This window comes from Bos indicus x Bos taurus, chromosome 1 (assembly GCF_003369695.1).
Source record: "Bos indicus x Bos taurus breed Angus x Brahman F1 hybrid chromosome 1, Bos_hybrid_MaternalHap_v2.0, whole genome shotgun sequence".
In the NCBI taxonomy this organism is placed as follows: domain Eukaryota; kingdom Metazoa; phylum Chordata; class Mammalia; order Artiodactyla; family Bovidae; genus Bos; species Bos indicus x Bos taurus.
The window spans coordinates 68,700,265-68,724,277 of record NC_040076.1 but is presented as its reverse complement, the minus strand read 5'-3'; the positions used below and the strand labels follow the sequence as shown (position 1 = coordinate 68,724,277).

Genomic DNA, 24,013 nt, shown 5'->3' with positions numbered 1-24,013 from the left:
CAGGTCCTTCCCTCTTCCCATTCCATAAATACCTAGCACAGGGTTGCAGGGAAACCCTGAGGTAGATGTCTAACCAGTGACAAAAAGAAGCTCAAGAGTTTTCTGGGCCTCAGTGTCCTCAATGTAAAACGAGTGACTTCCAGGCCCTGACGGCCTTGACTTCTGAAATCAGAGGCGCTGGTACTTGAGTGTGCGTCGGTGTCCCCAGGGACTTACTAACATGCAGACGGCGGCCCCGCGCCAGCATTTCTGGCCCGGAAGGTCTGCAGTGGGGTCTGAGAATTTGCATTCCTAAAAGTTCTCAGGAGATGAAGATGCTGCCAGTCCAGCCACACCCCTCGCCTGGAGAATCACTGTTTCCAGGGGCTCAGTCTCCCTGGTGTGAGACAGTGAATAAACAATCAAGTGGGAAGAACACAGAGCTTATACAAAACAGAAGCCAAGGCTCCAGCAATTTGTACGTCAGAGGCACATAAATGAGTGTCTCAGACCCTGGCAGGGCTGAGGGGAAGGTCAAACTCAGCTGGCTTGGGCTGTGTGTTACCCCCAGGTTTGCTCAGGCTCCTGTGAACCATGAGCGCCTGGGGAGGGGGAGGAGCCCAGGGAGCTGACAGCAGCTGTGGAGTGGGAGGGGTTAGTGGAGAAGGGAATCTAGGTACTGGGCTGTGGGTGGAAGATAACTTTTTTGGATGTCCGGTGATACAATGGGAGAGTTAGAAGAGATCTTGGTGGTTTAGTCGCTAAAAGATGTGTCTGACTCTTGCGACTCCATGGACTGTAGCCTGCCAGGCTCCTGGGTCCATGGGATTCTCCAGGCAAGAATACTGGTTGTCATTTCCTTCTCCGGGGGATTTTCCCAACCCAGAGATCGAATGTGGGTCTCCTGCATTGCAGGCGCATTGTTTACCGACTGAGCTACCATGGATCTTAAGGGTCATCTAAGTCAGCCTTCATTTTTAAGAGGAAAATGATTCAGAAAGATTAAGTGATTCTTTCCCAAAGTTACATGGTTGTTCCATAGCTCTTTCTTTTTAAGCTCCCAGTGCACTCCCTTCACAAGTGAGATTTCTCCCAGAGAAATCCCACAGGTCAAAACAGGTTCCTGAGACAAGCGAGTGCCATGATGCTCTTCTAACAAGTGGGCCACATCTCCAACGGCCTCTGGTCCTCATCCCTCCCCCTCCTTTCTCCTTACCTTTCACCAGGGGGAAGAAGCAGTCCATCTCCACGCTGCTTCGGGAGTGGGAGATGCACAGGGCGCTGCTGGGCACCAGGCCCTCCTGGGGGGGGCTCCGCTCTGTGGTTCGGACCAGACACCAGCCCGGCCGCTCGCTCGGCCGCTCTAGCAGCTCCACCGTCTGTCCCACCTGGATGCTCAGCTCGCTGCTGTGGCCTGCGTTGAAGTCCTGGAGCACCACGGTCAACTCACAGCCGCCAGAGAGCTTTTGGGGGTGAGGTGGGGGTGGAGTAAAACACGAGGGCATGGGGAAAGGAGATGGGTAGGTGGATGGGTGGGGAAGGGGACAAAGTATGCATGAGAGCAGAGGAGAGGGGGAAGGGAAATAGAAAAGATGAGATTCAGGGTGGAGAAAAGGTAGAAGATGGGAAAGGGAGTCGGGAAAAGGAAAGGAAATAAGGAAAAAGAAAACAAAAAATAAGAAATTAACACAGTGTTATTCAATTACTGTCATTCACTCTAGCTGTAGTGACAGTCTGGAGCCTACCCAGAACCAGGCTTTGCTCCTAATCCCTTCCTGTAGCATGGGAGTTAGTTCTTTTCATCATTCCTTTACAAGCTTCCAGCCAATGGTGCCCTCCAACCCTGGCCCTAGGGTGCCCCTTTTCTTCTTCCAAGGGCTCCTCTGCCCAACGCCTGGCTACACTCCTGGCCCTCCCACTCTTCTGGGGTCATTTTTAACTCACTCACTCTCACTTGATTCTAACTGATGTTGGGAATAAGGGAGACGACCTCCCTTCCTTCTCATTCCTGCCACCTTCCTCATCCCCACCCCATGCTGCAGCCATTAGCATAAAATGCAGGCACTAGAGATATAAAAGAGAACAGACCCTCAACTCCATGGCAGACACAGAAGACTGTTCGCCTGGAACAGAATCATCTTCTGCTTGCTCAGCCACTGGGGAGCAGGGGGAAGATGGGCAGAGAAGAAGAATGGGCACATCTCCCTTAGGAACCAGCCTAGTGCTCCAGCCTTCTTCTTTTTAGGCCTGCCACCATTCTTGGGGCAGAATCAGTAAAACTGGGGAGAGAGACCCCACAACAGGAACACCCTCTGCTAGTTGAATACTGAGACTTATCACTCTCACTGAGAGAAACCATTCATTATTCATTTGTCTTCTGGAACTCAGCACACAGCCTGCCTCTTAGAAGAGCTGCTGCACTTAGGGGTAGGGTAAGAAAGGGGCGAAGGGAAGGAACAGGAGACCCAGGGGCCCAGCTCAGCAGCCTGTTCTCTGAGATTCAGGGGGAAACTCCCTGTTATCTCCAGGGACCTCGCCTTCAGTCTGCACATCTTTGATTTAAGCCTCCAGGGCCTGCACTGCCAATGCCAGCAGCAGTAGCTATGAATTTTACACACATCCAGAGAGGCTTCTGCTGAATGGTAAGCACGGCATAGGTAAGCACAGTGAATAGGGAGTCAGCAGTGCCCCAGGGTCAAAAGCTTGGACTGTGAGAATTTTCTATTAAAGGAACTTGAATGTTACAGTGGGCTTGAAAAGGTTAACATGACATATGAGACTCATAGCTGCAATGTGCATCATTACCAATCACAAAGCATGGAGTCCACTCTAAACACATTTCCATGGATGGGCGTGGTTCTGCCGTCAGGGTTAGGTCAAGGAGAGAAAGTGTAGGACAAAAGGTGGGAGGTGGAAAGAGACAAGAAGAAAGAAACATGGTTTTGGTTCATTTTTTCCATTTGACTCCACAGACCCCACCACCCACTCAGCTGGTGTTATCTTCTCCAAAGTGTCATTTAGAGAAGGATGTTGTGGAATGGAAATACCTCAAGTCTGAAGAGTGCTCTTACAGTGTGTAAAGTACCTTCACATATATTATCCACTCCATTGTCATTTCTTACATCAAGAAATTTAAGCTCAGAAATGTCGAGATCAGTGGTTGGAACAGTGAGTGTGCATGGAAATCACCTAGGGAGGTTATTGAAAATGTAGATGCCCTAGCTGTTCCCTCCCTTGCTCCTGGATTAGGACCCAGAAATGCATATTTTTAACAAGGAACCTCCAGGCCTCCTCCTGAAACTCAGGGTTCTGGAAAGGGGATTCCCTGGTCTACTATTTGGGAAACACTGCTAGGTGGTTTCCCATAGTCACCCAGCTGGGCTTGAACCCAGACCTCGACTGCAAACCCCTTGCTCCTTAAACCACATCCCACAGGGCAAGTCACACATTTTCAGGCATGTTTGTGGTTGCAGAGGGTGGGAGGCACATAGGGAGATGCCCGTGGCCTGAGTTCCTGGGTCTCTCAGTGTGCCTGCCCTACACTGGGTCTCTGAAGCTTTTTGGATTGAAATTCTTGACCAGTTTATACTACATATGAATAACTGCATCATTGACACACAAATTTTACTTTGATATTCTATTTAATTTTTTCCCTGTCAGTTGCTGGTGGCATCCCACTAGGTCGATTACACTTTCTACTCTGGGCTAGGTGACCACGACGTTTCCTTAACTCTAAGAAGTTCTGTCACTGAGTTTCTATGCCTCTGTGGCGTTCTCCTCTGTGCCACCCTCAGGAACTCAGGTTCTTTCCTGGGGCCAAGGGTGCACAGGGCCTGATGTAACCTGCAACCTTTTCAGGGCTGAGTGTGGCCTCTGCAGACTGCTGAGGGAACGCAGAGGGGGCCTGAAGCTCTGGCTGCAAACAGCTCAGTAGGGCATCAGACACAAGGCCCATTGCCCCCGAGGGCGAGTTACAGCCAGACCCACCCAGCAGCAGGTAGAGGACCAGGGCTGGGTAAGAGCATGGAGCCACGCTGTGCGCTTCTACAGTTCAAAACCCAGATCCAGTAGAGAAGCCTGGAAACACCACGAGGTGGTGCTGTTTGCCCCTTCAGGCTGACAGTCCAGAAATGAGGGCAGGGAAGATGAAGGAGAGGCATTTCTGTGACACTCATGCTCTAGATCCAGCCAAACCCACTTGAGTCAAATATAGGGTTGATAACCTGGCTCCTCTCACCTCAGTGGCTTAGTCAAAGAGATTACTACACAGGGTCCCCATCCCCATGGCAATAAGGGAATTCCAAAGAGTGGCAATGGAGGGAATTAGGAGAAATGGATGAGGCAGTGGTTAGGCATGGCTGCCCCCCAAACAATCCCTTGTCCTCCTCCCAGAGCCACGGGGAAATTTTAGGGTGCACAGATTTGGGGTTCATAATTGAGAAACAGTGCTTCAGAAAACCCACAGTGGAATTAGTACTGAAAAGTTCTAAGAGCCCCTGTTGATATGGGGAGGGTCAAGGGCAGAGGGCCCAAGAGATCTCTGAGGAACCTTTGCACTTTTAAGGTGCTTCCTTGCAATTCTTAACGTAATTCATTCAGGCTTTGTGCCTTATGCTTTCTGACAATGCTTCTCACCACCATCTGAACATTAATTACACAGAGTGTGTGTGTGTGCTCCATCACTTCAATCATGTCTGACTCTTTGCAATCTTATGAACTTTAGCCCTCCAGGCTCCTCTGTCCGTGGGATTTCCCAGGCAAGGATACTGGAGTGGGTGGCCATGCCTTCCTCCAGGGGATCTTCCCAACCTAGGGATCGAACCCTTGACTCCTCCATCTCTTACACTGCAGGCACATTCTTTACCTCTGAGCCACTCGGGAAGCCCCTACACAGAGGGCTTATTAACCAATAAGCCCAAATCCCTCACAAATACTAAATTATCAGTTCCATAGAAAAGTTCATGTGTATATAAATTTCTTTCCGACCAGTTCTGGTGTCTCCTGACTCACAGAGTCCCATGACCATTATTTTCTCTTCCTCCACCTCCCATTTCCCAAGGACCAGTGGCGTGTTCCCAAAGACCAGTGGCGTGTCCCCATCCTCATGGTTTCTTATTGCCTTTGCAGCGAGTGGCACATTTGGGAAGTTCTCACCTCTCTGCCTTAGCTACATCTCCAGTCCCAGGAACGTAAATAGCTTTGTCTAACAGCTTGTTACAGAAAATGCTACAAAGAACAATTCCTGTTTTCACTTAGTTTCTTCACAGGCAATTAAGAACTTTTTAAGGTCTTCCTTTGCAAATCTTTAGATTTTTATTTTATATTTCTCAGCATGTTTGTTTTCTAACTTTCCTTTTAGGCTTGCAGATTATTTTTCCCATCTGGCTTCATTTCCAACACTCCCTTGTCAGAGATGACCCCTTTGTGCTTTCCCAACACAAAGCTGCCACATATAGCCAATCTTTCAGCTGTTCCCTGCTTGACTGACTAGCCATGGAGACATGCACAGAGCTGGAAAACCACTGCCAATTACCCTCCTTGCCTCCACTCTGGGCTTGTCTTTTGGCCTCTTGACTCCTCCTCAAGGAGGGCCATTCACAGAGAAGGCAGCTGTCTGGACACACTCTCTCTCTTCCTCAGTATCTGCATCTCCCAGAACTGACGTATTTTAAAGACGACTTTGCTTTTAATGATCAGTTCCTTGAACAACCTCTCCTTCCTAAGTATGCAAGCCTTCCACCTAAGCAGCTCTCATTCTTACTTCTCTGATGCATCTATCCCTCCCCTTGGCCCATCCTCCCATTTCATGGCTCTAGACTTGGATTACTTTCATAATTTCTTCAGCCTCCCGGGCCCTCTTTGCCTCCTTTAATTACCTGCTCTCTCCCACTGCCTGTCCATGAACACTAACCTGGGCCTCACCCTCTTATACATGCAGCTTCACTCTGAAGTTGCCCCATGGAGATCTGCCATCAGGCAGCTCACGGACTTTCCCAGCACTTCAGATGTACTACTCTCCACTGAGCTGAGCTATGCTTATCCTCAAAAAAAGTAAAGCTATGATCAGGTTCTTTCTTTAACTAGTTCCCAAGGGTAAAGCAGGCCTTGTGTTCTAGACCCTTTTTACTGATCAAAATGTAAAAACTTGACTTTTTTCTCTATTAGCGGAGTCCCTGATTTCCCTAAGATGACCATTACTCCCCCAACAGTAGCTTGTTCTTTTCATGATGTACGTTTGAGTCTCTTCTACCAGCCTGTTGCTTATTCCCTCTATGAATAACATTCCTATTTGATGGGTGTCCTTAGACCTGTCTCTAACACCACAGAAGTCACAGGTAATTTGATGGGCACCAGGAAGGGCTGTCATGTCCTGTCCAAAACTTTGAGGCTGCATTGAAGTTTTATTGCATATTTTTAAACTATCTGAAATGGTTGCTTAACTTTCAAACTATCAGTTCAATCCTACTCCAGATTCTAAGACCAGACTTATTCCTGCTAGAAAAAATGTCATGAGTCTTGACCTGATAGCACAGTCTCAGCATGAAGCTGGGGGTGGTGGAGTCTCCTCTGACCTTGCGCCCCTGTTTCTATAATCTCCCATCTTTCTCACTTCACAGTGACCCCCCTACTTAGCAGTGTGTCCCCATCTGGCCTGGGCGTGAGTCTTTGGTGAGGCCTGCTAAACCCTTTCGATGCTAATTACCACTTGTGTCTCCTCCCATTGTCCCTGAGTCATCAGCTGATTCTTTGGCTTCCTTTCCCAGTCTCTCTCCTTTTCGGGTCCAGGCTTTCTTGGTGGAGCCTGTTCCCCTCTTGCCCAGTCTCTGGGTGGACTTCACCCTCCACCCTCTGTGATGCTTCCCAGAGGGCAGAAGGAGCACCTCACTTCCCCCTGCTCCTCAGTGACAGCACACACTGTTATACACCAGGGAAGACTTCATAACCACCCCTGGCTCTTGCGCGTATTCACCAGAAACTACTGGCTTCATGCAGGTCATTTTTGCTTGGTTACTATTTGGAGATTAATGGAACCTCCTTCTTGTACAAACAGTGTGAACTAGATTACCTCTGTGAGCTTCCCCATGTTACAGAAAAAGAACATGAATATTCCCTGTGGGGTTTCCGGTAATATTCAGAAATGTAGGACTATACCCCTCCCTTCTATTGTTATTTCAGAGCCTCAGCTTCTGTGTGCTCTAATCAGATTCTCCCCAGGCCACACAGCCTAGTGGTGAGGCAGGGACTCTGGAGCCCTTTATCAGTTGTGTGACCAGGGACAAGATATTTAACATCTTGGTCTCAGTTTGCTCATCTGTAGAATGGGGATATGTCATAGTACCTACTTTGTAGGTTGTTATAAGATTAACTGAGATAACACTTGTAAGTAAGCTAATACTTTTAAATATTTTTAAAGCACTTAGTGCCTTGAAAAGAATTAGCTCTCTAAGTGTTAAAAATGAATGCCAGAGGTATTAATTTATTATTATTTAAATTTGAAGGGAAAGTTAGGAATAGAGAAAAATGGAAAAGAGAAATCAATTTGATGGTGCATTTATCTGGGAATAGATTGTGCCAGATGTATCAATATATAGGCATGTAAATGATTATATAATGATTATGCCATGAATTAATGTGTAAATGAATACTTTTTTTTTTCTTTTTAAACATCTTAATGGAGTCTTGTCCTAAACCCAGACAACTAGAAGAACTGGCCCTTGCTGTCTAGGGAATGTTATGTAGACACCTTTAAGGATTTCCCAAGTCAGCACGCCAGTTCCCTCCAATTAGCCCTGCTTGATCCTCAGAAAGCCTCAGGAACTGGAAGTACCAGGCAACAAGGAGGGCAGGAGTTCAGGTGGGGCTGAAGGGGTAAGATGGGCTGAAAGTCTGTAAAGGAAACAGGTCCCTAGTTCCCCCTCTACCCAGTGCACACTTTCCTGAAAAATTGAAATTCACTGAATATTTACACACAGAGTAAGGAGATGACCACATCCTTGTCCCTGTTGGCTCCCAGAATACTGGCAATCAAATAAACATCTGAGGCTCTTTCATTGGGGAAACCAAAAAGGTGTAGGGAAACTGACAGCTGGGAACCCCTCCCCAGAAAGCCGCAGTGCCCTGCCCGATCACCAACAGGGAATCCTTCCAGTCAATAAGCGCCTTCCTTTTACTCAGAATATGTGGTCAGGTTTCTTGGTGCCTCAAGATTCAGCTAAGAATTACCAGACTTTTCAGAAAAGTCTCCCTGACAGAGACCAAACTAGGCAAACACAGAGGACCAGGAACTCAGAGGGAACAAAACGCAGGCAGGACAAACTTCAGCAACACTATAATGTCCTCAGAGAGATAAGAGGATATTTTATCCATGGAAAAAGAACAGGCTGCTACAGAAAGAAAACTTACAGGATGAGAAAGCGCTCTTAGAAAGCAAAATTATGGTTGAAAAGAGACATTTCATATATGGGTTGGTCTCCCGCATTGCAGGCGGATTCTTTACCAGCTGAGCCACCAGGGAAGTCCATGTGGATTGGAGATATATTCAAATTTTCCAAAAAGTAGAATAAGAACACCAGTAGAGGAAAATAAGAGGAAAATAAGACAATTAAAGAATCAATCCAACAACTTTTAGCTAAAGTAGAAAGGAATAAATTGTAAAGAAAAATTCCCAGGACTGAGGGCATGAATTGCCAAATTGATACAGTGTTGTAAGTGCCTGCTGTAATTAGTGTTCTTTTTTTTTTTAAAAAAAGACCTACTCTAAAGCACAGCACTGGAACATATCAGTCAAAGGGCACCCTAAAAGCTTTCAGAGAGGAGAAAAAGTCAGGTAAAACTCCAAAAGTCAAGAATGATAACGATAGCAGATTTTAACAACATTGAACATAAAAGAAAATGGAACAATTTCTTTAAAATTCTGAGGGGGAATGACTTCCAATCTAGAATTCTACGCCCAAACCATCATTAAGACGAGGGTACACTAAAAACATATTCAGACTTTAAAGACTAAAAAGTTTGCCTCAACAAGCATTCAATGAGTATTATGATTACCATTTGTTTCTCCAATTTTCTTTAATTTCTCTTTACTTTCTTTGTTTCTCTTAATGTGATATGCCTTTGATACATACAAAATAAAATTAATTCCTTCATTCCCTTTATAAAAAAAAAATGAACTGCCTGAACCCACAAAATGGTTTTTGATTTTAGCAAAGCATTCATCAGAATCTTATGTGATAAACTTTTAGTTAAAACGGTGAAATGTAGACTGAGATGATGCTGGAACTGTTGGGTGGATTTATGCCCTGTTGGAGGTTAAAGGAATCTGGGGGCTCATCTGATCCAATCCTCTCATTTTACAGATGAGAAAAATAATTCTCCAAGAAAGAAAGGAACTTAACTAAGGAAAATAGTGTTTGGAAGACAGTAGATACTAAATAAACATTTGTTGCTTGAAAGGATACGTTAGTAAGCAAGCAAATGAGTTAAGTCAGATATTACTCAGCCTCCTTTTTTTTTTTTTTTTAGATAAATAATTAATTCATGACTGTGCTGGCTCTGGCTGTTCTGCATGGGTTTTCTCTAGCTGTGGTGAGCAGGGGCTGGTCCCTCTAGTTGTGGCGTGCAGGCTTCTCATTGCAGTGTTTTTTTCTTGCTGCAGAGCACAGGCTGTAGGGTGTGCAGGCTTCGGTAGTTGCTGCACACAGGTCTAGCTGCCCCGTGACATGTGGGATCTTCCTGGACCAGGGATCAAACCTATGTCCCCTGCACTGGCAGGTGGATTCCTAACCACTGGACCACAAGGGAAGTCCTATCCAACCCTTTTAACTCACACAGGGAAAAGCTGAGGATCTCAACCTAGTTGGTAGTTGGGCCAAGACCAGACTCGGGTTTTCAAATTTAGGCTCAATACACTTTCACCAAACTTTGCTAGATTAATGATGTCATTGCTCTAAAAGAATAACACAAGGCTCTCAGTCCACTTTCCCACCAAATGCCTCGATATATGGAGTGATGTCAGTGTGGGAGGAGGGCTTTCAGATCCACACTGCAGAGGTTGCAGAGCTGGGAGAGGCAGCTAGGATGACAGATCACAGGAGCCAAGTGCCTTCGTGGGTTTCTCTCTGGCCTCCTACTCAAGGCTGGATTCTTTTAAAGATACCTGGCTGTCTGCTTTATGATACTGTTCCCTGCTGGTGAAGAGCTGCGGTTTTAAGAACATTTTCCTTGTTTTTAATTTTCATTCATGGTTCTCAGTCTGCGTTCCAGGGGAGTACAGAGGATTTAATTCTTCCTTTTTTTAAACATTCCTTCTAATGGCTCTAGAACATGTAGTTTGCAATATTTTCTTCATATGCTTCTGGATAAACTTCAGTATGTTACTGTCCCTCCTAATAGGGTGGTCCCTATTAGGACTGAACCTATTTCTTTAGATGGAGTCTTCCAGCACAGACCAAGGCACATACTAACTTCCCGGGAGTGACCGCTATACTTCCATGTGGTTCGAGAGTCTCTTGTTAAGTCAAACTGTTGATGCCTATTAAGCAGAATCTACTGCAAACCCCAATCTGAATTGCAGGGTCTTCTCAAGCCTGCACCTGCCCTTTCTCTACTTGGGAGCTCTGAGACTTTTAACTCAGAGAATTTTCTTTTTATCTTCATTAAATGAGGGGTGACCTGTTGACCCCGTGATAGAGGGGCTTGTCTCAGCCCTTGCTGAGAATGTAAGAGACAGCCGGCCAGCTGCTGGCAAGCTGGCGGGTGGGGGGTGAATTACACATTCACATTCAGAAGAAGTACATTCTCAATGCTTTGTCTCAGAAAGCAAACACCCATAGTGACACAGGCCAAAAGAGATGCCAGGAGGCATCCTGTTAATTTCTCATTTTTGGGCTGAAAAAGATGATAATTTGCATCTGAATGGCCCTTTATAGAGTACAAAACTCTTGCACAGACATTATCTGACTCTCACGGATCCCTGATTTTACAGATGAGGAAACGAAGGCTCAACGAGCAGGGAATGACAGGCTTAGGGTCACAGACAGCAAATCACAAAGGCAGGACTCCAAGTCTTAGAATTGCAGTTATCTCATCCACACTCATTCACTTGCTCCGCAGCCAGCCACTGAGCTGGGCACAGGGCACAGAGCAGTGAGGCAGATGGTTGTGATGACCTGCCCTCACGGGCTTACTAGCTGTCCACACATCATATGAGCACCCAGGTTCGACAGGGGAAATGCAAGGTACTGGTCCAGGGATGAGGAACAATGTCCCTTACTACTGCCCCATGGGTACTGCCACGATTGTGTCTGTTACTAGCTTCGGCCCCTCCCTGGGCCGGGACAGTGGATAACAACTTCAGTCCTGCTTACCCACAAGCCAGGGGGACCCTAGAGCACCTGCCTCTCTCTGATGCCGGCCCACTCAGCTCCGTCACCACTGGGCCACCTCCAGTAGTGCAGATGCCCCCTCTGCAGATGAATGATCTGGAACAAATGCCAAGTGAAGAGAGAGTGCAGCAGCAACAGAAAGGTTCCCAGAGTCTCATCACAGCTTCCCTAAAAGTTGTGGTCTTTGCCATCAATGAATCACTGTTAGAATTTCCTCTTATCCCTGGTCCTACCCTTTTCAGTGTGAGTTTGGGTCTTGGTCTGTGACCCCATATTCCCTATTTCCCAGGCTCACCCACTACTGGGTGAGTCCTAACGGGACTTTCTGCTTCTATCTGCTGCTGTTGGCTGGTTTTGCTCTGGGACTGACTGCCAACCACGTCTCATGTCTGGTTCCTGACATTGTGTCTTCCTCACCACTGCCTCCCAGCCTGGTTACCAACTATCAGGATGCCCCTGCTGGACACTGCTTACTACCTGTCCGTGATCTGTGATTTAGTTTCATCTTCACTTTTTAACTTGCATTTTTTGTAATTTTATCAACAAGATCTTTTTTAAAAAAAAAGATGTGCCTTGGTCCATTAGGAGTTAATGTGTTCTCTGCTCCTGACTTTCAATTCAGGTCAGTGCTCCAGGAACAGAGGAGCAAAAAAAATGTTAGTCGCTCAGTTGTGTCTGACTCTTTGTGATTCCATAGACCGTAGCCCGCCAGGTTCCTCTGTCCTTGGGATTCTCCAGGCAAGAACTGGAGTGGGTAGCCATTCCCTTCTCCAGGGGATCTTCCCAGCACAGGGATTGAACCCAGGTCTCCTACATTGCAGGCAGATTCTTCACTGTCTGAGCCACCAGGGAGAACAAAAACTTTTCTTTCTTTCGTTTTTTAAAGATGTGCTTTGGTCCGTGAAACATTAACGTGTTCTCTGTTCCTGACTTTCAATTTAGATCAGGGCTCCAGTAACAGGAGAAAAAGAACAGTGCTAATGGCGCACTGTGGCCACTAGAGGGAAGCAAAAGCTAGGACTTACTAAAGGCAAGAGCCACACTTGGGTTGCTTGACTAGAAGACTGGATCCTACCCTGCTTAGGTAGGACACATGTGGGAAATATGAGACAGATGGTTGCATAGTGCCTGCACACAGTACATGCTCAATAAATGTTTGCTGGATTAAATTCCTAATTTTGGATATAAGAAAGCACAGACCAGGGCAAGTTACATGACGTGATCACAAAATCAGTCTCAGGGCCCAGTCTTCTTGGCTCTCAGGCCAGTGTGCCTTTCCATCACATGGTACACCAGTCCCCCTCCCCCTCCTTTTCTGCTCCTTTCTCTACCAGATCCAGATTTCTCGACCTGTCCATCCAGATTCCAAAACTTCCTCGGACAAAACTGTAGTCATTTTGTGGCCCTTTCCTGCATCCCTTATACCTAATCTGAAACCTGGCCCCGTCAGGCTATAGAAACCTCTTTCCTGTCTTTTGGACAGCTCCTCACTAATCCAGGCCTGCACCACCCACCTCTGAGTTTCTGTGGGTGTCTCCTCATATCTACTCTTCCACGCTCCGGCATCATCATAAATCTATTATTTTAGATACAATCAACTCTACTGTGTGTGTCCCTTCAAATTCTACCAGCTCCATCCTAGCTTCACAGCCCCTGTGATCATCCCATTCACTTGTCTACCCCAACTTCTGCCACTTGTCCAGAGATGTTCTCCGCTTGGTCTCTTCCCAGACGGGTACCGGTCATTTCTGCCTCTGGACAGCTGTTGATGGGGTGGGTGACAGTCCCACTGAAAGTTCCTTCTTCCTCTGCAGACCCTGTCTTCCCCACAGCTCTTGATTCCCTGCATCTCACGTCTCCCACATTCTTTGGCAGTCGTCTGCACATCACGCTTTCCCCTTCCTGGGACTAATGTGTCCTGACCAACGTGTTTGATACTGAAGCAGTCAGAAGGATTTACTCTGTCTCTTGCCTTTTTGGTTTAGTTACTGAATTTGTAGAGTGCCTTCTTAGTTTCATCAGTTTTCTCCTACTCTATGGCATTGCTTCAACAATGGGCCTGCCAGAGCTCTGGCTTTGGTAATAGCCAAAATGATTGTGACTGTTACAGTGTCACAGCATTTTTCCTCACAATTTTTAGCTTTTTGGTTTTTCCTACCAAGATATGTCAACATCTGTAACCCAGACACTGTGTTTCAGTTGGTAGTGGTGGCAATGGAGTGGCGGGGCAGCGGGTGAGGGAACTAGTAAGACTAAGACTTCCCTGGAGGACCGCATGGTGGTTTATAGGCTGGATTTTGAACTCAGCAGTCTGAACGTGAATCCAAGTTCTTCCACTGTGTAGCTATGTTACCTTGGAAATGGAAGATACAAGGTCTGTTTAAGTTCCTCATCAGAAATACTGAGGTACTGAAGTTAACAGAGTTGCCATTTTGGTAAAAGATAATGCATGTGAAGCACTTGATATCCAGTTAATGGCTATTATTCTTGTGATTTTTTACTATTGTCATTATTATTTGGTGTGATTAGTTGATCTATTGAGTGTAGATGCAACAGTCCCTTTTCTTTAGAGAGAGAAATCATTCATTTTATTTTAAAACGTTTAAATGCTATACATAGAGACAGTACATCTATCATCTCAGTGAATTTTCTCAAACTGAACACATCTGTGTGATCAGTACCCAGACCCCAGAAAAGAACATGAGCAGCAGCCCTTAGGCCTTACTCACACTCACTTCCTGGTACCCCCCACAACCTTTTCTGTGTGTGTGTGGTGAGAATAGTTACTGTGAAATTTGTCCTCAACACATTTTTAAGTGCACAGTGCTCAAAGCTGTACTGTTGGCTACAGGCACAATGGTGTACAGCAGAGCTCTACAATCCTCAACATTCCCTTCTATGCTGTCCTGCCGTGTGACTCTGAGCAGTGAGGGTTTAACAGAGTCAGAATATTTCAACTTCTTTCTGATAGTCGCAGAAACTGGGGTCAAATATTAAGGAAGAGTACTAAACTGCAGGTCCGGTTAGAATATCTGGGCTAGACTAAGATTTAATAGCTAATGGCAGAATGCAAAGTCAAGATCATAGACCCTCTAAGAACTGGGGTGAGATGGGAACTCTATTTGCCTTTAGATATAAATCAACTATACCAAATATGGGTTGAGAGCAGACATCCATAGTTTCAGAGGAGGCAGAGGAAAAATCAGTTTAGATATCTTTTAAAATTTTAGAATTTTTTCTTCACTGTGCTTCTTTCCTTGTGATTAGGAGTTTAGTAGTTAGAAAGGGCTGGCTTGATCTGAGATACATCCTGGACAGAATCATCAAGGAAGGGAGGGGCAGACTCGGTGAGGAAACTGATGGCCCGTAGGAGTGCACACCACCTAAGCTAAGAGTTCCTAGTGGCAGCACTTGGGTGGAGAGCAGATTTCTTTATATCCTAAGGAAAAGATGGAAATCAGTGTGGTACTTGGGCAAGTTACAGAAAACTAGGCAGTGTGCCTGTGGGAGGGCCCCTGGGCCCCAAATGTTAGCACACAGGGAGGAGAATGAGCTCTTAAGTAAAGCAATGGTTAGTAGTGTCAGCCTCAGGATGTATTTGGTATACATCAGACCAAAGAGCTTCCCTGGTGGCTCAGATGATAAAGAATCTGCCTGCAATGCAGGAGACCCAGGTTTGAACCCTGGGTCAGGAAGATCCCCTGGAGAAGGGAATGGCTGCTCACTCCAGTATTCTTGCCAGGCTAATTCCATGGACAGAGGAGCCTGGTGGGCTACAGTCCATGGGGTCACAAAGATTCAGACACGACTAACACTTTTCAGACCAAAAAAGAGAATATTCTACTAGAGCTAAACACTCTGGTATACAAGTAAGACAGCACACACATACTCAGCATCACAACAGGGGAGCCCCCCCGCCATAAACACTCCCCACTTTCCTGGGTCTTCAGCTATTGGCAATGCACTGGATTCTAATAGAGAAACAGTCACCTCTTCCCCCAAGTACAAAGAGGTACTTCTCTCTCAATGTTTTGACTTCTGGAAAGTCTTGGTCAACTTCAAACCAACTTGGTTTCTGCAGGGAAGAAACTGCTTAGATTGTCTAAGGTAGATTAAAGGTAGAAATTCTTCTCCTTTTAGGTTGACCTCAAGTTACTCATTCATTCAACACATATATATGAAGCACTCCTGCCTCTGGATTTACAGTTAGGTCAGCATGCAGTCCTCAAATGCCTGCCCCAAGCGCCCAGATACATCCTCCCAGCACACATGGTCAAGGATGTATTCCACATTCTCGCAGCTCCATCCCACTGCTAAGACCTTCCTTAACTGTTCCCACCAGTTTCCTCCACCTGCTTCCTATCTCCCCAGGAAAGCCTTCATTAGGCCTGAGACCTCCAAGGGATTCTTTGAGATGCTCCCTCCCACCTGTCAGCTGTGTCTAACATGGATCCAGACTGGGCACTTTGGGCTCTAGGACCATCCCCCATATCATGAGGATGCAAGGTTTTTTGGGGAGAAGATGTTCTGATTGTGAATTTCCCCAGAGGCACTCACCCTCCACACTCACCACCACAATAACCCTCATTTATACTGAGGTCCAGGCAAAGTCACTGCTTAAAATCACCACTGCCAGGCAACTGCGAGGCACTTTGACAAGGTAAAACTGAGTTGTCAATGAGAACAACAAGGGTGGTGTTTGCTTCTTTTGAAAATGGCTTTAGATTTTAACTATCTTAGGACTTTTTTTTTTTTTTTTAATGAAATTCAATTAGTGGCTGATGAGAGCTCTCTGGGTTGCGTGCCCTTTCTGATGACAAAGCACACTCTCCAGTCTTTCCGTTGCCTCTTCTGTTTGACTGAAGGAAAATCTGAGACAAAGGAGACACTTTAGGACAAAAACTCTCCCATGCTCAGTCTTTGCCTTCTCGATTGTGAAGTCAGCTGTGGGCAGGGCTGGTTCTGACCTTGGGGTGAAAGGAGACTTCACAGAGTTAAGATGGAGTTGCCTTCTTTATCTAAAACCATGTTCCTTTAGATAGGGCTGGACTATCCAGGCCTCAGAGAAGCTCTATCAGGGTGGGGTGTGGCACAGACCCCCACCTGCCTTAACAGTGGAGGCTGAACAGAGATTAATGACACATCCATGACCAGGTGGCAGTCTCCTCATGGCAGTGGTACCCAGCCTCCTGCCCCAGCCTCTGGGCAGAGGACACTGGGAACCTCGCCCTGGGGGGGCTGCTCCTTTCCTGGCAAAGTGCAGGAAACGGTGGTCCTCACCCACTGGGCTTCCAGGAACAGCTCTGTGTCTCTGTGTGAGGCTCCCACACTTCAACACAGCTGCTGCTGGCAGCTGCAAGGTGGATTTTTTTTTTTTTTTTAAATCTCAGCATATGAGGTTTTGAGAAAAGAAAGGCTCCCTACACATCAGGGAAGCTGAAAATTAGAGGAAGAAATTCATGATTCATTCTCTAGGCATAAAGCCACTGTCACATATGCCACAAATGTCACCGGATTTCCCAGGTCTAGTATGGACCTCAGACTCACTGGCAAAGGATGAGAACATAAAAGACTCCAATATACACAGAGTTTCACCCTTCATATACCAGAAAGGGAAAATGAAGAAGGAAGTGCTTGTTGCTACAGTAGAAGAGTCAGAATTATTGGTCATTACGCAGCAAGTAAAATGTCAGGTAATACAGGAAATGTATACTCTTAAATACAGCCAGACCATTGAGAAAGAGTACAGACATCACCTCTGGCCATAAAAGTGAAGCAAATCCCCTTTGTGCATGAGAAAATCCTAATCGCGTCACAACATCCTTTAGCACCCCCGTCTTCAGCCTTCCCGTCTGCCACAGCAGTCTACAATCCACAGGTCCAGCTATGGACCTGTTCATGGGTCCTGAACACCCATCTGAGGGTGTCTGTTCAGCTGTCCCCTTTGCCTGGAACACCTTGCCCCCCAGTGCTCACCTGCCACATTCTCCTGCTCCTGTGTGGTTGAGCTCAATTTCCTTATGTCCTGATTAATTATCGAATTGATTCATTCAACAAAAATGTATACTGAGTGCTTACAATGTGCCAGGTATTGCTTTAGAGACTGTATTCAGCACTGAAAAAAGAAATACTTCTGACCACATGGAGTTTGCATTCTTGTAGGGGAGGCAGGCAGTAAACAAGATAAATAAGTAAGACAAGCAGCATGTTAGAATGCTAGTGATTAAGTGCTAAAGAGCAAAAGAGAGCAAGGAAAAGGTATGGAGAGTCTGGTGCGTGGGTGTGTAGGTCTGGTGTGTGGTGTGTGTGGGGAGTCTGTGTGAGGGGGTGCAAACCCCTTGTGGTTGCATATCTTCTGCAAGAATTTCCAAAACCCCACCATCTCATAATTGCTTTTTTCTTACATGTTGCCAGTACACAGTATATGCACCTCAATATGGTATTTAACATCCTTATATTTTTATATAGGGGCTATTTATACACATGGGTCATGCTCTGCAACTGGAATCCAGGTCCCAACAGCTTTGTGTCTTGACTCCAGCCCTGGACATACTTTATGCAGTCTCTGTTCACACAGGGTTTCATGAATTAAGAGAGAACTCTGCCCATGAAGTCAGAATCTAACGTACCCTTGCTTCTGGTTTTTCCCCTCCAATGTTCTTTTTCCTATATCTTTTCCTCTTTTTCTTTCTTGCTTGCAACAGAGGGTTTCTTAATACTTTCCTGAGAAGGTATCCTCATCAATTAATCTCTCCTTCAGTAATGAATGAGACTAACCTCTCATCAAGTAACAGGGAGGCAGGGGGAATGGTAGGTAGTGGGAGCTGATCTCTTATGGAAATTCATTTGCAGAGAAACTAATATATTAAAGAAAACCTTCTGTGGTGTTTAAAAAATATGCCCACAAATTCTTTGATATTCCTCCCTTCAGTGGTTGGTGGAGCTTAGTTCCTTCCACCTGAGTGCCCACTGGACTTAGAGGCTTGCTTCTAGTGAACAGAATATGGAAGTGTTGAAGTTGACTACTGAAGCCAGGAGACAAAAAACACAGTAGTTTCCTCCTTGCTCTCTCTTGGATCACTGGCTTTGAGGGAAAGCCAGCCATCATGTCATGAGGACACTGAGAGAGAGGACCATATGGTGAGGCACTGAGGCCTCTGGCCAACAGCCATGTGAGGCAGCTCTCTTGGAAGCAGGTCTTCTAGCCCCAGTCAGACCTTTAGAGACTAAAGCTTTGCTCACATCTTGACTGCAACCGCAGGAGAAATCCTGAGCCTGAACTACCCATTTCGAAGTCACTCTTGGATTCCAGAACTGCAGAAATGCTTAGATAATGAATATTTGTTGTTTTAAGTAGCTAAGCTTTGAGGTAATTTGTTATACGGCAATAGAAATTAAGTGAGTTCTTGTTCTACAACTGACATTGAGAAAGTCAATGAACCTCTCTAAGCTTTAGTTCTTCAATTGTGGATAAAGGAGATTTGGGTCAGAAGACTAAGGGGTGCCAGGCCTCAAATCCTATGTTCTCTGAACGGAACACTCTAGGAATAATGTAGTATATGTCAGTTCAGTTCAGTTCAGTTGCTCAGTTGTGTCCGACTCTTTGTGACCTCATGGAGTGCAGAACGCTAGGCCTCCCTATCCATTGCCAACTCCCGGTACTATATGTCAGCTATGTATAAAAGGTATCAATAACAATCTTGATCTCTCTGAGCTATTTCTGCAGATTTAGATAGCAAAGGGATCATCATTTGAACCCAAAGGTGCAATTTATGTTCTGAGAAGTGATATTCATCTTAGAAAGAGATACACACAAAAAAATCCCACCAACAGGAGATTTTGTGCTTAGGAGGGGCCTAGAGGGGTAATATCCTTTACATGGGTATGGTGCTTCACAACTGACTATGTGCTTTCATGCATATTTCATTTAATCCTCACAAATCTCCATTTTATAAATGGGGTTGAGGCTCAGACAGTTTTGGTAACTTGCTTAACATCATGCAGTTATTATGTTCTAGAATTTGAAACCTGAACCACAAATTCTTTGTTACTAAATTCTACTTTCCCTTACTCTCAGCTGCTTCCCTGATGAAATGGCAACCCACTCCAGTACTCTTGCCTGGAAAATCCTATGGACAGAGGAGCTTGTTCAGCTACCATCCACAGGGTCGCAAAGAGTCGGACACGATTGAGCGACTTCACTTCACTTCACTTTATTCTATTAAGCAGATTAAGGACATTCCTAGCATGACACAACACCTTCTACAAGAAACTTCTGTGGAGAGCTGCTGATAAGGGAGGTCTTACACAGCAACATCTTCTATCACAAAACTCCATTCCATCCTGCATCCAAGTGATTGGACCAGAGTGGTCATCTGCCTGTGGACAGTGAATAGCTGACCAGGAATAAAGGACATGGCCTGGCATGAAAAGATGAACAGGGCCAACTAGATTCTATCTTTTAAAAAATGTGAGCTAGGAAATGACAAGAGAATGACACACTTACCTGAGGGCAGTACATGTAATTATGAGGAGAAGAAAGGTCAGAGGGGTTACAATGGGCCACAGGCAAGTCAAGGTTATGTGGGAACAGAAAATGGAGTAGGTAGTGCTGATAAGGTGAAGACAGATGTATAGCTCTATCTATCTGTCCATCTATCTGTCTGTGTCTGTCTGTCTACTTATCTACCTATCCACCTAGCTTTCTATCTGCTTATCTCTTGAGAAAAGAGAGACTGGGACAGAATAAGCCAGACAGGAGGAGAGGAACTTAAACTGGGACCACAAGTGAGGTCCCTATAACCATCTTGGATCTAGGACCATCCTACAGACCCAGGCTCACAAGGTCTGAGTCTACTGTGGCCACTAGGATATGGTTCCTATGAGAGTCCATCTCATTGATCCCTGGTGAAACTAACCCCCTTTGCTGAGTTCTCTTGAGAGAGCTGTTTACCTTACAACTAAACAAATGTAACTAGAGCTGGCATGGCTATTATGAAATTTAATAAACAAAACTGTGTGAGTATAAACTTCCAAGAATCATGAGGGTTTTCTAAATCAAAATATACATACACAAAGAGCTCCATGGATTCTGACAGTTAAATAACAAAACCACTTGTGATACCAAAACCGCTTGTACTTTATGATACCCAAGACATAGGACATGAACTCTACTCCTGTGATTATGAAATAACCAATGGTTTTTTAATTTTAAGAAACTGCTCCTAACTGTGCAAAAGAGTCCAGAGCAATGCAAAGACCAGCTAAGACATCTGTGTGTCCTAAGCTCTGTTGTAGGGGTGTGACTGGCAAACAGGGAAGAGCCTTGCGAAGCTCTAAAGGTCACTTGGGATGGACATAAACCAGTATCTCATCAGGGCTGAATTTTGTTAACTGGTGTAACTGAGCAGCCTCTGACCACCCAGAATATTGGCCTTGCCCCCATCCAGACTCAGTATAGGGAGTTCTGGACTAAAAATGAAAGATCCTGGAAATGACTCTCAGCTCTGTCACTTAGCAGCCATATGGGTTGGACAAGCAACTTCACCTTTCTAAGCCAGTTATCCCATTTCTACAACAAAATGCATGGACTTAATAAAAAATCATCAAGGTCCATTCCAGCTTTAAAACTGTATGAGTGTAATTCAAAGATTCTCAACTATTCGTGCACAGCTAGCTGCTCACCATACACACATGGTAACCGTATTACTGTAGTATGTCTATAAACTCCAAACACACAAAAAAACTGGACACATGATCTAGCCACGGGACAGATTCTTTAAAACTGGAATTGTTGCATAAACTGCTTAGTAGATAGACCTGGGCCCATGGCTCCCCAGTTGGTCCATATTGTTCTTCAAGAGGGGCTTGAATGGGTGACTGAAGTGGGTTGCCATTTCCTCCTCCAGGGGATCTTCCCGACCCAGGGATTGAACCTCGGTCTCCCAGATTGCAGGCAGATGCTTTACCGTCTGAGCCACCAAGAATCTTGGAAATCTAAGGTGTATCTAGCTTCTTTCTTTCAGTTGTCTTATAAAACACCAGCAGTCACACCCACTTCTTTTTTCAGACCTCACTAACCCCCCTGGGCAGAGTATTTACATCTCCTCCAATTCTGCTTTGCACTAAACCCTAAAGCATGCTGCTGGGGGATGCGGTGTAACAGGCTGTAGCTGGTCCAAGCCTCAATGAGATGGATGGGGGCTGGTGGAAAAGTGGTTGAGATGACTACATCATGCTCATCATTTAGTGGAACAAGGGTCAGTGTTTTTTAAAGCTTCCCGTCTTTCCCCTCTCCACTGGGAGAGGATTTGGAACTTTGTAGGCTATTTCCCTCGGAAGATCAATGCGTTTTAGAAAGATCTATCAGTTCCCCAAAGGCACTGAAAGCCTAAATGCAGGAGAGCAGTCTGCACTGCATTTTAATATCCCTGAAACATGGTAGTAAGTAGATTTGTTCCCTAATACCCTCTAAGACCATTTGAGGATATTTCCCGAAATCCCCATCTGAGAGCTTCCCTCAGCTCCTCTTCAACTGCTGGCCACAGATCACTCCCCCAAGCTGCGTCTTCCTCTGGGAGTGACGCACCCAGGCTTCGGGGTCTGCACAGATACACTCAGGGTGGGCTGCCCGGCCCTCCGGACACCTGTGACAGCACAGTGGAGGTGGTGCGGGAGCGCTGGGCCTCGAGACAGAGATCTGGACAGCCATCTTGTTCTGCCCCTAAGAGGACGGTGATCTTGGTCAAGTCAGTGGATCTTGCTGGGTCTGTTTACTCATCTCTAAATGAGCACTGGGTACACGAAACAGAAAAGCATCCCTGAGCTCTCCCTCTGGGTTCTGATTCACAGCTTGCCCTTCTCTGAATCTCCGGGTGGAGATGCTGAGGATTCGGAGTGCGGGCGGCTTCTCCGTCCACTCTGAGCTCTTGGCCATCTGCTGGACACACTCATCTTTGATATTTTGTTTTTTTACAGAGCCTTTCTGAAAGAGTTGAGGGGAAAGTCTGTCTCCCTCCTACTCCAGAGAAAACGCTGTTTAGTTCCTGTTTAAATTTCTCTTATTAAAAGTTCTTTTATGGAAAATTCTCTCTTCTTGTTTTACTGTTACCATGCCCTAGAATATCCAGCATTGCTTTAAGAATATTCCAAATGTCAGCCAGATTTTCTGTAACAAGAACACATAACTTATTCCTCTGACCACAAATTTCTACCCTTAACAACTCAACCAAGAGTAACGAATACCACTCCTGTCTCTGTCTCTTGCTCTGAGTCTCTCTCTCTCTCACACACATACACACACACACTCTCTTTCTCTCTCCAGCAATTCAATGTCATCTTCCTTGGATCCTGCATCAAAGGCCCTCATAATCATCCCACTGTGTTGAAAGAAGGCCTTGTTGAGAGATCTTGAAATGTTAATCCATACAGTTTAAGAAAACGCACCACAGTATACTTGTACTTGTCAAAAATCAAAATGTTACTTAACCTAACATGTTTGCCTTTTTGCTCTTGCTGTCAAAATCTGAAGACAAATTGACTCTATGGGGACTTTCAAATTGTCAAAACTCCTTGTTCATTTCTTTTTTGATTTTTCATATTATCCTCTCTTAAATCTTTTATATTCTTTTTTTTTTTATTTTATTTTTAAACTTTACAATATTGTATTAGTTTTGCCACTTCTTTTTAAGCTAACAAACTGCTCATCAACAATAGACAGTCTTGCTCACTACTCACTGAGAAAATAGAGGTCCTAAAAGGTGAACATGTTCAATTTCCTTCTCCTGCTATTCCTCTCCAGCTTAGAGAACCAGTCCAAATCCTTGAGCACATAATTTAAGGCCTCTCAGATCCAACCTCTCAATCTTTCCAACTCATCTGCTACCAAGACGGACCCTGGGTTCCAAGTCACAGCTGTACTTGCTGATTCCTGAATGTATCCAATAATTTCCCATTTCCCTGACTTTTTATTTATGATGTTTTCTCAGTATGGAATAGTCCTACCTTCCCCTCCCAAACCACACCCCTCTCATCTTCTGGAAATCCTTTCCTATCTTCAAGCCCAGCTCAAAGGCAGCCTCATCCACAAAGCTGTCCACAAGCAGCTCCCATCCAAGCCACCACCACTAGCAGTTCTAAACAATCTCCTCCCTTCCTTTCTAGCAGAATGCTATTTGTACCTCTATTATAGCACACCTTTGCCTTGGATATTTGTTTCCACCCCTGTGTCTTTTGTTGGCTTGAAAGTGCCTTAACAGTGGAGCCTATGTAGTTTAAAATTTTTTCTTTTACAGAAAGTATTTTAGAATATTGTTGATTTAAATTTGCTGAAGTAGATGGAAAGACCTGTACCTTGCTTCATCACATTTTTAGAACTTCTACCTCTTTGCTTCCTTCATATGAACTCTCATGTTTAATTTTAAAATCTCACATTCTTTTTAGTGTTTTTAGTAAAACAAGTTTTTCTGGAAATAGGGAGGATATACGTTTTAAATGTTTTTACTGGCTTATGATTTCGGAATTTTCATTGGACCATCATCAATTTTTAGGAAATTCTTCATAATTCTTTAAAAATTAATCAATTTCAAAATATGTTTAAATATTAAGAGGGAAAAATACAACTATTCTTTATGAGATATGGAAGGACTTAG

General features: G+C 45.1%; 1 protein-coding gene across 17 annotated transcripts in view; it reads right to left on the bottom strand.

Moving 5' to 3' along the window:
- KALRN (kalirin RhoGEF kinase) overlaps nt 1–24,013 on the bottom strand; it is a 692,612-nt gene that overhangs the window by 138,932 nt on the left and 529,667 nt on the right. For all 17 annotated transcript variants that reach the window (XM_027536186.1, XM_027536241.1, XM_027536257.1 and 14 more), the window contains exon 34: nt 1,196–1,442. In XM_027536186.1, the coding sequence (XP_027391987.1) occupies nt 1,196–1,442 (247 nt within the window). The remainder of the gene's footprint in view (nt 1–1,195; nt 1,443–24,013) is intronic.